The sequence below is a fragment of the Cryptosporidium andersoni genome (genome assembly GCF_001865355.1).
Source record: "Cryptosporidium andersoni isolate 30847 chromosome Unknown contig_61, whole genome shotgun sequence".
NCBI classification, from domain to species: Eukaryota; Apicomplexa; class Conoidasida; order Eucoccidiorida; family Cryptosporidiidae; genus Cryptosporidium; species Cryptosporidium andersoni.
The window spans coordinates 50,655-63,669 of NW_027122858.1; the positions used below are offsets into that span (position 1 = coordinate 50,655).

Consider the following 13,015-nt stretch of genomic DNA (forward strand, 5'->3'; position numbering starts at 1 on the left):
ATTAGCTTTTAAATTGTATACTCACACGATCATGCTGATATTATCTTTTCTTTTGCATCATCAACACACATAACCTGGCCTTTTTATTTATACGTATAAAGAAACATGCTTTTTAATGTCTCTACATATACGTCATGTCTACAAATGGGCGGTAATATGTCGGGCCCGTCAATATTTAAGTTATCTAGTGTAAAAAGAGAGGACCGACCCGGATTTGAACCAGGGACCAGACGATCTGCAGTCGCCTGCTCTACCACTGAGCTATCGATCCTTTTAGAGGAGATAACCTTCCAAAATAAATAGTAGAAGATGACAAACAAAAAAAATAAGTAAAGAAGGCTATTTTAAATACTTTATATAGATATAAAGTTGATTTATTAATTAAATAAACTATTTTGTAATGTTAATAAGAGGATATATAGATAATATTGAAGAATTATTTATATTTAATTATCTTAAGGATAAATAAATTTTTTAATTAATAAGAAAAAACCTGTTTTATATAATAAAAACACTAGACTATATATTATTACATATGGCTAATTTTGTTAAATATATCTAAAAATGAAAAAACTAGTAGTTTTTATAAGATCCAAGGATAAAACAGTATACTACTACTTGGTACCCGCTGATACTGAGTTAGAATTTTGTAGATTATGTTTGTTTATATTATTTTATATTAATTTTTTCTTATAGACATTAGCTATAAATATTACTTAGCTACTAATTACAGATGAGCCGTGATCTTTCTCGTGATCCATGTCCTGACAGAATAGTAGAAGATCTAGGAGGTGCTTTTGGAATGGGATGTGTTGGTGGTTTTTTATGGAATTTCCTTCATGGTGCTAGAAATGCTCCTAGAGGTGAGATATTTTCATCTGGATTATCGGCTGGTTCCTTAAGAGCTCCAATAATAGGTAGTAGTTTTGCAGTATGGGGTGGTACATTTTCTTGTTTTGACTGTAGTATAACTGCACTTAGGCAACGAGAAGATCATTGGAATGCAATTTTTGCAGGTGCTGCTACGGGTGGTCTACTAGCTTTAAGAGGAGGTTGGCGTCCTGCAACACGTAGTGCTTTTGTAGGTGGTGTTTTACTTGCTATTATTGAAGTAGTTTCTATAGGGTTAAGCAGGAAGACTATGCAAACTCCTAGACAACAATTTCGTGATTATGAAGCTGAAATAAAAAGATTGAAGGAAAAAGATAAAAACCAATTTAATATTTTAAAGAGATCACAAATAAATGACAATATTTTATTATCAAATTCAAATTATAGTGATGATATATCGACCCTCCAAGAATCCGAGATATCACTTGATCAAGTGGACAATGTTTCTAATTTAAATACAAATAAATCTTCAATTTCAACATTCGTAGGCGAATATGGTGGATCTACACCTGCAGCTACATCTACTATAAGAAAGAAAAGATGGTTTGGTTAATTTCCATATATGGCTAATTTGTAGATCTCTATATATGAAGACTAAACTTGAAGGATCTAATCAGGAAAATAAGTTAAATAAAATGTATTTTCTTTTTTTTTTTTTTTTAACAATTAAGTGATTCTTTTTAAATATATAATTCTGAAAATTGTTTTATTAGGAGAATTATAATGGTTATAATTTAAATATAATTAATGTCATTTTATTTATTGGGGATTAATTACATGGAATATTTCCCACTAAAATGGATTTGAGCGCCTTTGTACAAAAAAGCGCTACATAGAGGCGGGGGTATTTGTGGATTTTTTTTTTTTTTTTTAAAATGGTGATCCTTTATGCTTTTTCTAGCTTAAAAAAAGATGATTGTGTGGGAATTAAGAGAGAAAAAAAATATTAGTGCATTAATTAATTAGAGAAAAGAAATATTTATCTGGATAAACTGAACACTATATTTGACATTTTTAGATGACAGATTTCATATGTACTTACCACCCATTTACTGGTTGTATTAAAAATGGCATAGAATCTATACAAGATTCTACTGAGAAGATTCTTCATAATGAGAGAGAGGTTTTTGATATATATGTTGATATTATTAAACATAGGAATAGTGAATTAGAGTCTCAATTAGAGCTTGAAATTAGGTCTGAAGAGGAATTACAAGAAGAAATTGCAAGATTAACGGAAGTATTGAGTAAAAGAGAATGTGATTTAGAATCTAAAGAAGGTAGATTATTTGAACTTGAGAAACTTATTGATATATCTTTAAAGCAAGAGAAAAAGTATGAGAAGGAATTAAATAAAATTATAAGAGAAAAGGAGGATTTGATTAAACAACTAGCTGATGCTCATAATAAATTGCAAGATTTAAGGAATCAAGTATCATTGAAAACAAATGTTGAGATGAGCACTATTCAGGCTTTAAGGAATCGTAAACGACGCTCTGATGATAGTAAAGGTATCAACGAGGAAGAGGAAACAACAATAAAGAAAAGAGGTCGTTTGAAACGCCCGGAAACAGATGATTTAACTGAAAATATTGACAAAATAAAGGACTCAGTAGTTTCAAAAAGTAATAATCCACTTGGTGAGATATTATGTAAAACTAATTTGGGAAGATTAAGACCCCCGACATTACGTGGGCGTGTTGTTAGAGCTGCAGAAGCTGCAAGTCCTAACATTGAAGATGTTCCAGAATTGAAGACATTGGATAAATGTACATCAGCTAAGCCCAAAAAGGCAAGTAAAATTGCAAAAATTGCGAAGATTCCACAATATAATGAAAATATATTAAATGCAATGAAGGTTGCAGAACTTAAAGACATATGTACAGAGTTTCATTTGGAATTTAGCAATAGAACAAGGAAGTCTGATTTGATTCATATGATATTATCATTTCAGAATGAATAGAGCTGATCTTTATATTATCTGATTGTAAATCTAGTTATTTTCTATTTTTTTTTTCTTCTTGAATCCCTAACATATCAACAGGTAGATAACATTATTTGATAAGCACCTATACAACTGGGATGAAGATTAGACATACCATGGAATTTAGTATATTAAAGTACATTACTACTATAAAACCACAATATATATAGTTAGAATAATAGTGTACTAATTTTAAATTGTGTAATTGTAGAGTTTACTAGATATTAACGAAGGTAATTAATAAAAAATCCTAACAATGAAGTAGTTCAATAAAAACAAATTAAGTACAGACTAAAGTTGGATAAAAATCAAATATTCAATCAATTAAAGAGGCGAAGAAAAAAAAAGGAAAAAAGAAAGGAAATCTATTGGACCATTCCTGAATCAGTTATTATGATGCTTTTACTTGGTTTTCCATTTTGTGAGCCATACTTCTCAATCTCCTTAACTACATCCTGGCCCTCAATAACTTTACCAAAAACTACATGTTTACCATCTAACCAACTACATGGAACAGTTGTAATGAAGAATTGGGACCCATTTGTATTTGGACCAGCGTTAGCCATTGACAATAAAAATGGTTGGTCATGATGAAGAATAAAATTCTCATCACGGAATTTAGGACCATAAATTGACTCACCACCAGTACCATTACCATGTGTGAAGTCACCACCTTGAATCATAAATTGAGGGATGATACGATGAAAAGATGACCCCTTGTATGAAAGTGGTTTTCCTAACTGTCCAAGCCCTTTCTCACCAGTGCAGAGAGCACGGAAGTTTTCTGCAGTCAAGGGGACTTTATCAGCAAATAGTTCTATCTTTATACGGCCTGCAGGAGATTGACTAATTGAGACATCAAGAAATACAATTGGGTTTGACATTATTTGGAAGTTACAAGACAGAAAAGTAGTTGAGGCTCTGAAATTACAAACAATCAAGTAGAATGATAATTACGATGAGTCGTTTTGTTTATCCGCTGTGTAGCAATGTAGACATTAAGTATTTGCGCTTTTATAGTTGTAATATATATTTTCAACCCTAAAAGAGGGGGGGAAGCAGTATGTCGATACCGTTTTTGGCGCTTATTATTATAAGTTAGGGTAGGATGTTGCAATGATTTGATAATTATACCTTGGAAGATTAATAGTGTTTCAATTAATAAAGGTATTAATAATATATTAACAATATTATTTTATATAAAATCCAATAAGGGGTTAAATAAAGGTCTTAATTGAATTATATATTACTCAAAAAAATAACTTTAGTTTTAATAAATATGATCACTTAAATTATTAGGCGCGATAAATGAGGGTGGTATCTGTGACACTTTTTAACTTCATGTACCCCAAAATCCACTATTTGTAATATATATTGTAAACAAAGTAAATCATCATGAAGAATTTGGATAGTACACCATATAATTCTGGTGAAGATAGTACATTACTTCCTGAAATACAATATGAACAAGCTAAATTTGAGATTAAGTCAATTGAAAGTGAACTAAAAGACTGGTTCTTAACAAGAAGATTTAATATGGAGGTAATGTTTTATATTCTATACACTTAATTTCTTAGTACTTGTAATTTATATTCTTAATTTGATATCATTTTAAACTTCATTAAATATTTCTGTAATACTTGCCTCTTTATTTCAATATTTCCTTCATTATCAAATATAGAGAAACTTAGCAATTAAGATTTTACTTAATCACCATAATTACACAGGGATATCGATAAATAATCCAAATTTACCATTAAAATACAAAATATTGTGGGATGACCTAGTTAATAAAAAGGTATGATTTAACAGTTAAATTATAAATGTAGTAAATTTGATCTCTTACTTAAACTATTACCAATTATGTTTAGCCTGAATTAGAAGATTCCCTTAGTAATGCAGCAAAACAAAAGAAAGTGGATATATATTTAGATATATTTAGAAATTCAACAAAAATTGATCATCCTTGTAGAATATCTGGTGGACTATATTTACGATGCTTAAAATCAAATTCAAATATGTTAAGACATGTAAGTTTTATAAGATCTTATTATTTATATATTAATCTTAAAATGAACTTTCTTTAATTAATAATAGAAGAGAGAAAAAGTTTGTATTGAATTATTCAATTCATTTAATACATGTAGGGATAAAATTAAACAAGAGAATCAAGATAATTTAAGGTAAGTTCAATTATCCCCTTATTTCTATATATTTAGATAAATACCCAAATTAATGAAAATTACGTAGATATTTAAAGTTAAAGCAAGATATAACTGATAATAGAGCAAAAGTAAGTTTATAAATCCAATATAGATAATGCTAATACTCCTATTTGAAAATTATTCAAATTTTTAAAGATTTTATTTGAAAGATTAATATTGTTATTCAACATTGTAAATAAGAAGATATAAAATATAAAGAAAATATCATGTATTATTTATAAAATTAAACTATGTTGAATAAGAATCTTCAGAATGATCCCTATCAATTGTATTTAATTGATTATCGATTATATTTAATTGTTCATCAGTAAAATTTTCACTATATATTGAGTTATTTAAGGTATAATTATTAGATTTATTGTCATCTTTAATATCATTATTTTTAATATCGTTATTTTTAATATCTTCATTATATTTATATTCATCTGAATATTTTATACTTATCCCATCATCTATTTGTTTAATATCATCTTCACTTTTTTGATTATATCTCATATCTTCTTGGTTATATTTATCTATTACAGTGATATTATTTTTAGAAACTTTATTTAGTATATTCTTTACAATTGGATTTACTAAAATTTGTTGCATTCTACTTACTAATTGTTGAGATTTCAATAATTCAATTGTTTCCCCATTATCTTTATGTTCTTGTGTAACTAATTCCTCTATTTCATTCTTATTATTATCTTGATCTTCTTCTAAATGGGCCAAAAGTTCAACTAACTTCGAACTTAATACCAGCCATCTATATATAATACATGGTAACATATGACTTGAATTCTTATCTATGATATTACTATCTAATATACATGATTCATATGTCTTAACAAGATTTGTTAAATATTCAATTTGAAAATCTGTATCCCAATTTGAATTATAAATATTTGGGAAATTATTCCCAAGCTTAGATATCTTAGTTATAATTGCATTCATAAAGGATAAACAACAATTTTGTTCATGTTCGCTCTTATTATTGTGGAGTCTCAATTGTAAAATAGTAGGATTTGTATTCATCTTAGGAATTTGAATAATTTCATTAGATTTAAAAAGTGTAATTGCAGATTTATCAAAACTTGGATCATAACTTATTACTAGTATACAACAACCTTCTAATAATGAATTACTAATTTTATCATTGATCAATTGTGGTACTGTACCATGATATCCCCAAAGTAATTTCCCAGTATGATCTATTATATGTGTTATAGCTGATATATACATCCAAAGTATTACAGAACCTTGCAGAGATGTAGACTCTGAATAAGAAGAACTTGCAGAACGATTAGTAATATTATTAATACCTGATTCTACAATTGTTAATGTAGAATCACATATCATTATGTTTGTTCTACTAAATACTAAGTCTACAATTAAACTTGATTCATCTAATTGCCATGTAGATGATTGTCTTATAATCCCATATTTATTTAATGGTATTGGGAGAAAAGAATTATATAATGTATCAGTTATTCTCAAAGTTGATTTTTTACAAATACTAATATTAAGTTTCTGAATCTTTTTAGATATATAGTTCTTATAAGTTTCAGGGTTTATGTCTAATTGGAAACCATAAATTGGATATATAACTGAATCTGTACATTGATAATTAAAACATAAAACACTTCTATAACTACCAATATATATATCACTATATCCAATGCATTCAGTATATGAATGATAATCTAATAAAAAATCCTGAATCTTATTAATTAATGATAATAAAGTAATACTAGGAGACCATTCATAATGTAATATATCAGATATGTAACTTCTACCATCACTTAAACTTGGAAAACAAAATGTTTTCGGGAAAATTATATCAGGAGGACTAAAAGGAAAATCTTTATATAATAAAATCTCTACATTAACCCTATTATCTTGAAATCTCCCCACTTTTTCTAATACTATTGATATATCAATTAATATCCAGTGATTACGTATAGATGTATTTTGTGCATCATCCATTATTACTTTATGTACATGATAATGACAATTTAATGATCCTTGTCCATTATATCCAATAATTTCACAATTACTTAGGGGACATTGATTAGATCTAAGCTGTTCTATTTCATTTTTTATTCTGTTCTTATGTATATCTTTCACCAAAACCAAATCTCCACGTTTACCAATTACATAAGTTAAACTTTTCTTTGCAACATTTAATAGCTGACCTATCATTTCTTATAAAATGTTATTTCATATTGAATTCTAGTTTATATACCCAATCCTTCTTAACTTTAATAGGATAGGTTTATCTTCCTTACCAATATCTTAAGAAATATATTAAGTTTTGGCGGTAAAAATGGATCTAATACTTTAAAATTTAAAGATATTTTTAGATTAGTAATATATTATAAAGAAAGAAATAAGAAAAGAAAAGGAAAATTTATTACCTATTCTAAGTCATTTAAATCGAACTTTATTTTCTATTTATAATTTACTTAAAATGGATTTAGCTATTTCAAGCTTTTTTGATAAAATATCTATTTGATTTTCAAACTTACAAATCCTTTCTTCATATTTATCTTTATCAATATTCTGTTGTATCCTTGTTACTGTTAATTCTAAATCTATCTTTTTAATATCTTTCTGTATATTTTCTAGTTCTTGAGATTTTATTTGAATTAACTCAGTTTTTTCCATAAGATCTTGGCTAAGTTGCCTTAACTGATTAACTAAAATCTCATTTTCATTTGTAAGTCTTTCTAATTTATTAGAATTCTCCTAGAAAAAAAAATAAAACAAAATATTTTATATTATTATCTTTAATTAATAGAATTTCATTATTCAAATTTATATCAAATAATCTAATATTTATTCTATAAATATCTAATATTTTAATATTCAAACTTACTATTGGTGACTTCATATTTTTATAATTAACTAAAAGTATACCTTTAATTTCAGTTAGACATTGTTTTTGTATTTCTGATAATTCATCTTCTAGTTCTTTACAATCTGGTATATATTTAAGACATATGGTCTTAATTTTATCTAATTGATTACTCCAGCAAGTTATAACGGGTGTGTGAATACAAAATTCATTGGATGTGTTTTCATTATTACAATTTAGTTTCATCTTCATACTAAGATTATAGATTCTGTACTTTTTTCGTGCATATTATCTTTTATGTGATATTAACCAAAGGTAACCTTTCTAATATTTATAATCTCCTTTATCTTCAAATAGAACTCTACCTTTCTAGATGTAAAATTATAATTATAAATTATATATTTATTCTAAAAGCCAATTTATAATTATTCTGACAAATTCTAGTATGGTTAGATAATGTTAAGTACATGCATCTTTATTTTTATTAATTATTTACATTTATTAGATAAAATACCGCAATTTGAGACATCATGAAAATTTCTATAAAATCTATACTTAGTCTAATATTATTTCTTTTCTCCCCTCCTATTATCATCAATAATATTATGTCTAACTTTTATAGCCGTCTAGATTTGCAGGCTTGCATTATAAATATTAAGTATAGTCCTCTTAATATATGGCGCCTTATTATCTAATAGAAGAGGGAAGTTTACCACTAGTGGTTCCTAAATATAATATTATAATAGAAATAACTCGAAACAAAGTAAGAAGTAAAATAAACAATAGACAACTTTATATTTAATAATATATATAATATACAATATATAAGAAGGTATATAAGTTTAAGATATGAGTAGTCAAGATAGCAGAAATTGTACAAACAAAATTGATTCTGTTGGATCTATTTGTTTATATACATCTGCAATAGGATCCGTATTTCTATTAATATTTGGTGCTCTAATGTTGCGATCTATTCTTATAGTTGAGGGTTTACCAATTGGTGCAAAGAAATATTCTGAAGGAGCATATACCTGCCTTATTGTTAGTGGTGTATATACTGCACAATTTATATTCTGGATTTTATACAAGTCATACAGAAATAAATTAGTTACAACACCTATGAGAAGTATAAATGATGATAGTGATATATTATAATAATTTTATATCTGAACTTTAAGATTGAGTATATAAATATGAAGTTAAGGGGTTAGGAAACTTTGTAAATAATGATGAATACCATTCATAATTTTTTTTTCCTCTTTAAGAAGAAATTAATAATTCTATTGAATTTAGATGACTGTATTAAGTAATTGCTAGAGCTATTTCTCAAAATAGGAAGTAAGGGATATAACTTTTTTTTTTTTTTTCTTGTTTAAATTTATTTATCATTTTATATATAATGGTATTTGTTCTTCAATATTATTTCTCATCTCAAATTCAAAGTTCACTTAGTATTGTTATTTGTTGAAAGTAGTGATGGAGGAATTATAGAAATGATCTCAATATTAACTTGACTAATTAACCAGTTTATCATCACTTTCTATATGTTGTTTTGAAGTCACTCGTATATTAGGATTTCCTATTGCATCTTCTAAGATATTTTGCAATTCTAAAGGATTGGAGATTTTAGGGAATAAATTTTTATTGAAAATCTAATTTCCTTAATAAATTGATAGGAAATATACTTTACCTCTTGATATAATAGTACCATTTAAGAAATTGGATTGATATACTTCCAGACTAGATCTCTTTATAGCTTTGCTTCTATATGGTTCTTTTAAGCATCTATTAAGATCACAATTAAATTTAAGATTTGGAAATATTGAAACCATATCAGTAATCTTATTTCATAGTTTTTAAGAAGACTTGACTTACTGCCGCAAGATTCTGGCTAATTCAGTTGAACAAGATAAGAATGATGCAGCCTTATTGGACCACATCTTCTTTTTTTTCTTTCTTTTTTTTAATGTTTTGATTTGATACTTTCAAACAAGCTATTATCTATACTTTTTTACAAGCGGTAAAACTTGTCTTTATGTCGTAATATATTGCCTTTTTTTTCTTTTTTTTTTTTCTATAATGATAAAACAAGATTTTATATCAAAAAATATAATACAATAGAATTATATGTATATAAAGTCTTGTTTCTCAATCAATATTTACATTGAAGTTTACCCTTCTGAGAACGCTTAATATCCATTCTTACTTGCCTTTTTGTCTTATTTTTTTTAATTTCATTATTCACTATATTATATGCAAGTAAATCAATATCATTATTATTAGAATCACTATCAGATATTGTAAACTGATCTTGGATTGACCTATTTATTTTTAGATCATCATTGTCATTATTATAAATGTTTTTTGATGTTGGTGGCCACTTACAAAATAATAGTTTTCCAGACCAATAATCCCTTAATACCATTCTACCAGCTTTATTCCAATCTGCAATACCTCCTTTTCCCTGTTGATATAGATGCCTTGATTCACATAATTTAGTTAAGAATGATTTTGAATCTAAATGTCTTGATATATCAAAAGTTTCTCCAAAATAAAGATCATACAATTTATTAGGAATTCTATCACATAATATTTGTATTGCATTAAGAAAATTTCCTTTATAATGATCTAATGAAGTTACACCATTGATTAATAAATGTTCTTTAGTACTTACAAATGATGGCATTACTAATCCAGGGCAATCACATAGTGTCAAGTAACCAAGTTTAATATTATATTTTAATTCATCTATTGAAATATTTTCTGTTACTTTATCCAACATATTATTTAATTGTATTTTTAATGTTTGTATGTGTCTAGTTTTTCCTGGAGTTTGACTGATTGATAATTGATGATGACCAAATAGTGCATTTACAACTGAAGATTTACCTACATTAGGAAATCCAATCATTCCAATAGTTGGAGTATTACCTGGATATAGTGGATCCAACTTTTTATTTTTATATACTAATTCTTTATCAAAGAAATTATTTAATGACAAAACTTCTCCCAAATCTTCCTCTATTCCATCATAATTACGACTATCATGTAAACTTGATTGATCACTACTATCTTCTCTACTACTTGTACTACTTAATTCATGATTTTTCATTTCATAATCACTACTTTCAATAAAACAATTCTTGCTATATTCTACATTAGGTTTATTGTTATAAATTTTATAAGAAATACAGTTCTCATATCGCATTTTACACTTTTCAAAAGTACTCATTGCAATAGCTTGTAATTTTTGTAATAGCTGTAGAGTAGTAAAAATATCATATTCTTTAGGTTCATTAATAAGATTATTAGTAACCTGAGCATACATTGTAGAAGATATATTTTTATCTGTTTCTCTATTATTTATTTCATTTAGGGCTGAAAAAAAAAATACCCTGATACTTGGTACATTTAATTTAAAATATTTCAACCATTCTTGTCTTAATTCTATACTTAAAAAGTCAGCTTTATTGATCAATAGAACTATTTGTTTAAATGGATCTATTTCTTTTATATATAATTCTAAATCTTTATTCCTGAAAAATAATGGATCTCTACCATCAACAATTTCTACTATTACATGACTTTTCTCTATAGTTCTCCAAAGCTGTCTCCAAAATTCTAGATTTTTCTCAAAGGGAGTTACACAAAAACCAAATTTTTCCTCTTTCTCAGCAATACCTTTTCTCCAATATAAAAATGCATTCTTTTCCGCTTTCTCTAACTCCTCTTTTAATGGTATAGTTTTAATAGAACAACTTGGACCTACAAGTAATAATGGACGGCGTGGTATAGATAATTGTGGAACTGATTCATCTGCTAAAGTATTACAATTTTTGTCTCTCTTTAATAGTGTATTATTTTTTGGGTTATTTGGTAAACTTGTCAATATTTGAATATATCCTCGATCATAATTTTCTTGAGCTTTGAGTGATGTAGATAGATATTCATCCAGAGAAGACACTTCTACAATACTTTTATGATTCAATTCATTGTAATTATCACATATCACATTTAATAAATGATCACCCTTAAAGTTAAGCTCTCTATTTCTTGATGAGTTACATAAAGCCCTACCTAACTGCATATTAGTAATTCCTTTCTTTTTAGTATTGAATTTTTTACCACCACCACCCATTTCCTTTATTTTATTTTAAGGTATTTGTATTACTCTCTTCATAAGTTAATAGCAATATGGGCCTCCCGGTCAGGATTTGACAAAGTAAATGATATAAAATAATAAGCCCGCAAATAACAATACAATGGATCAATGTATCAAAGTTATATAATAGATACACTGCTACCAAATTTAAATCAATATTTTAGATAATATATTGTATTAATAATTATTTAATAAATAAATACACAGTGCTTAGTACTTTACTAAATCATCAATACTGGAATTTACATTTCCAATTAATCTAATACCACTATTTTCGTTGCAATAGTTTATCTTTATGTCAACATTTTCCTAAGATATATAGAACTTCGAGTTTTAAAATGATATTAAAAAAATTAAAATAAGATATTCTTGTATACAACAGAGAAAAATTGCATGCAGTCATGCATACATCGGTATGAGCTTTGTTTAATCATATAAAAGGTCAATTCACGAAATATTAAAATTATAACTATAATAAAATGACTTATATTAATATTCATAATATTTTTGGTATATAGTAAAAGTATTAATAATTTATATAATCTATCTATAGGTGGTGATACAGCTTGTAAAGTTGAAGTTCTGTGTAGGTTAATATAACTACAATAAAAAAAAATGAAACTAATATATAATTAATAATGATTAATTTAACTAAAGTAAGAAGTAGAATATAAACTTCCTGGTATTTACTTTAAGCTATTACAATGACTAAAAAGTAAATATTTATAAAGATATGAAGGTTTAACATTAGTTTAATATGTAATAATATAATATTTAAATTTATCTCAAAGTCCGACATGTTTATACTAGATAGATTAGATAAAGATGTATATCGAAAATTGTTTTTTTTTCTACCAGTAATATAAAGAAGTTTCCCTAACTTTTTTTGGCACCAAAAAAAAAAAAAAAAAGTG

The 13,015-nt window shown here is 26.5% G+C and overlaps 9 protein-coding genes across 9 annotated transcripts; 4 read left to right on the forward strand and 5 right to left on the reverse strand.

Moving 5' to 3' along the window:
- Positions 1–733: 733 nt before the first annotated feature.
- On the forward strand, positions 734–1,444 carry cand_002420 (mitochondrial import inner membrane translocase subunit TIM17; the record flags this gene model as incomplete). The annotated part of the gene is made up of 1 exon (XM_067210490.1): positions 734–1,444. The coding sequence occupies one exon, from the start codon at positions 734–736 to the stop codon at positions 1,442–1,444; it is 711 nt and encodes a 236-aa protein (XP_067067757.1).
- Positions 1,445–1,909: 465 nt separating this feature from the next.
- cand_002430 (uncharacterized protein) lies at positions 1,910–2,854 on the forward strand (the record flags this gene model as incomplete). Its single annotated transcript, XM_067210491.1, has 1 exon — positions 1,910–2,854. One exon carries the CDS (start codon positions 1,910–1,912, stop codon positions 2,852–2,854), a length of 945 nt encoding a protein of 314 aa, XP_067067758.1.
- A 386-nt stretch (positions 2,855–3,240) lies between these two features.
- cand_002440 (peptidyl-prolyl cis-trans isomerase) lies at positions 3,241–3,759 on the reverse strand (the record flags this gene model as incomplete). Its single annotated transcript, XM_067210492.1, has 1 exon — positions 3,241–3,759. One exon carries the CDS (start codon positions 3,757–3,759, stop codon positions 3,241–3,243), a length of 519 nt encoding a protein of 172 aa, XP_067067759.1.
- A 511-nt stretch (positions 3,760–4,270) lies between these two features.
- On the forward strand, positions 4,271–5,289 carry cand_002450 (uncharacterized protein; the record flags this gene model as incomplete). The annotated part of the gene is made up of 6 exons (XM_067210493.1): positions 4,271–4,417; positions 4,557–4,673; positions 4,747–4,905; positions 4,973–5,058; positions 5,126–5,168; positions 5,236–5,289. 6 exons carry the CDS (start codon positions 4,271–4,273, stop codon positions 5,287–5,289), a joined length of 606 nt encoding a protein of 201 aa, XP_067067760.1.
- A 39-nt stretch (positions 5,290–5,328) lies between these two features.
- Positions 5,329–7,284, reverse strand: cand_002460 (uncharacterized protein; the record flags this gene model as incomplete). Its single annotated transcript, XM_067210494.1, has 1 exon — positions 5,329–7,284. The coding sequence occupies one exon, from the start codon at positions 7,282–7,284 to the stop codon at positions 5,329–5,331; it is 1,956 nt and encodes a 651-aa protein (XP_067067761.1).
- Positions 7,285–7,536: 252 nt separating this feature from the next.
- On the reverse strand, positions 7,537–8,185 carry cand_002470 (uncharacterized protein; the record flags this gene model as incomplete). The annotated part of the gene is made up of 2 exons (XM_067210495.1): positions 7,537–7,830; positions 7,961–8,185. The coding sequence occupies 2 exons, from the start codon at positions 8,183–8,185 to the stop codon at positions 7,537–7,539; spliced, it is 519 nt and encodes a 172-aa protein (XP_067067762.1).
- A 603-nt stretch (positions 8,186–8,788) lies between these two features.
- cand_002480 (uncharacterized protein) lies at positions 8,789–9,094 on the forward strand (the record flags this gene model as incomplete). The annotated part of the gene is made up of 1 exon (XM_067210496.1): positions 8,789–9,094. One exon carries the CDS (start codon positions 8,789–8,791, stop codon positions 9,092–9,094), a length of 306 nt encoding a protein of 101 aa, XP_067067763.1.
- A 359-nt stretch (positions 9,095–9,453) lies between these two features.
- cand_002490 (uncharacterized protein) lies at positions 9,454–9,879 on the reverse strand (the record flags this gene model as incomplete). The annotated part of the gene is made up of 3 exons (XM_067210497.1): positions 9,454–9,548; positions 9,630–9,724; positions 9,815–9,879. The coding sequence occupies 3 exons, from the start codon at positions 9,877–9,879 to the stop codon at positions 9,454–9,456; spliced, it is 255 nt and encodes an 84-aa protein (XP_067067764.1).
- A 212-nt stretch (positions 9,880–10,091) lies between these two features.
- On the reverse strand, positions 10,092–12,077 carry cand_002500 (uncharacterized protein; the record flags this gene model as incomplete). The annotated part of the gene is made up of 1 exon (XM_067210498.1): positions 10,092–12,077. One exon carries the CDS (start codon positions 12,075–12,077, stop codon positions 10,092–10,094), a length of 1,986 nt encoding a protein of 661 aa, XP_067067765.1.
- Positions 12,078–13,015: the final 938 nt, after the last annotated feature.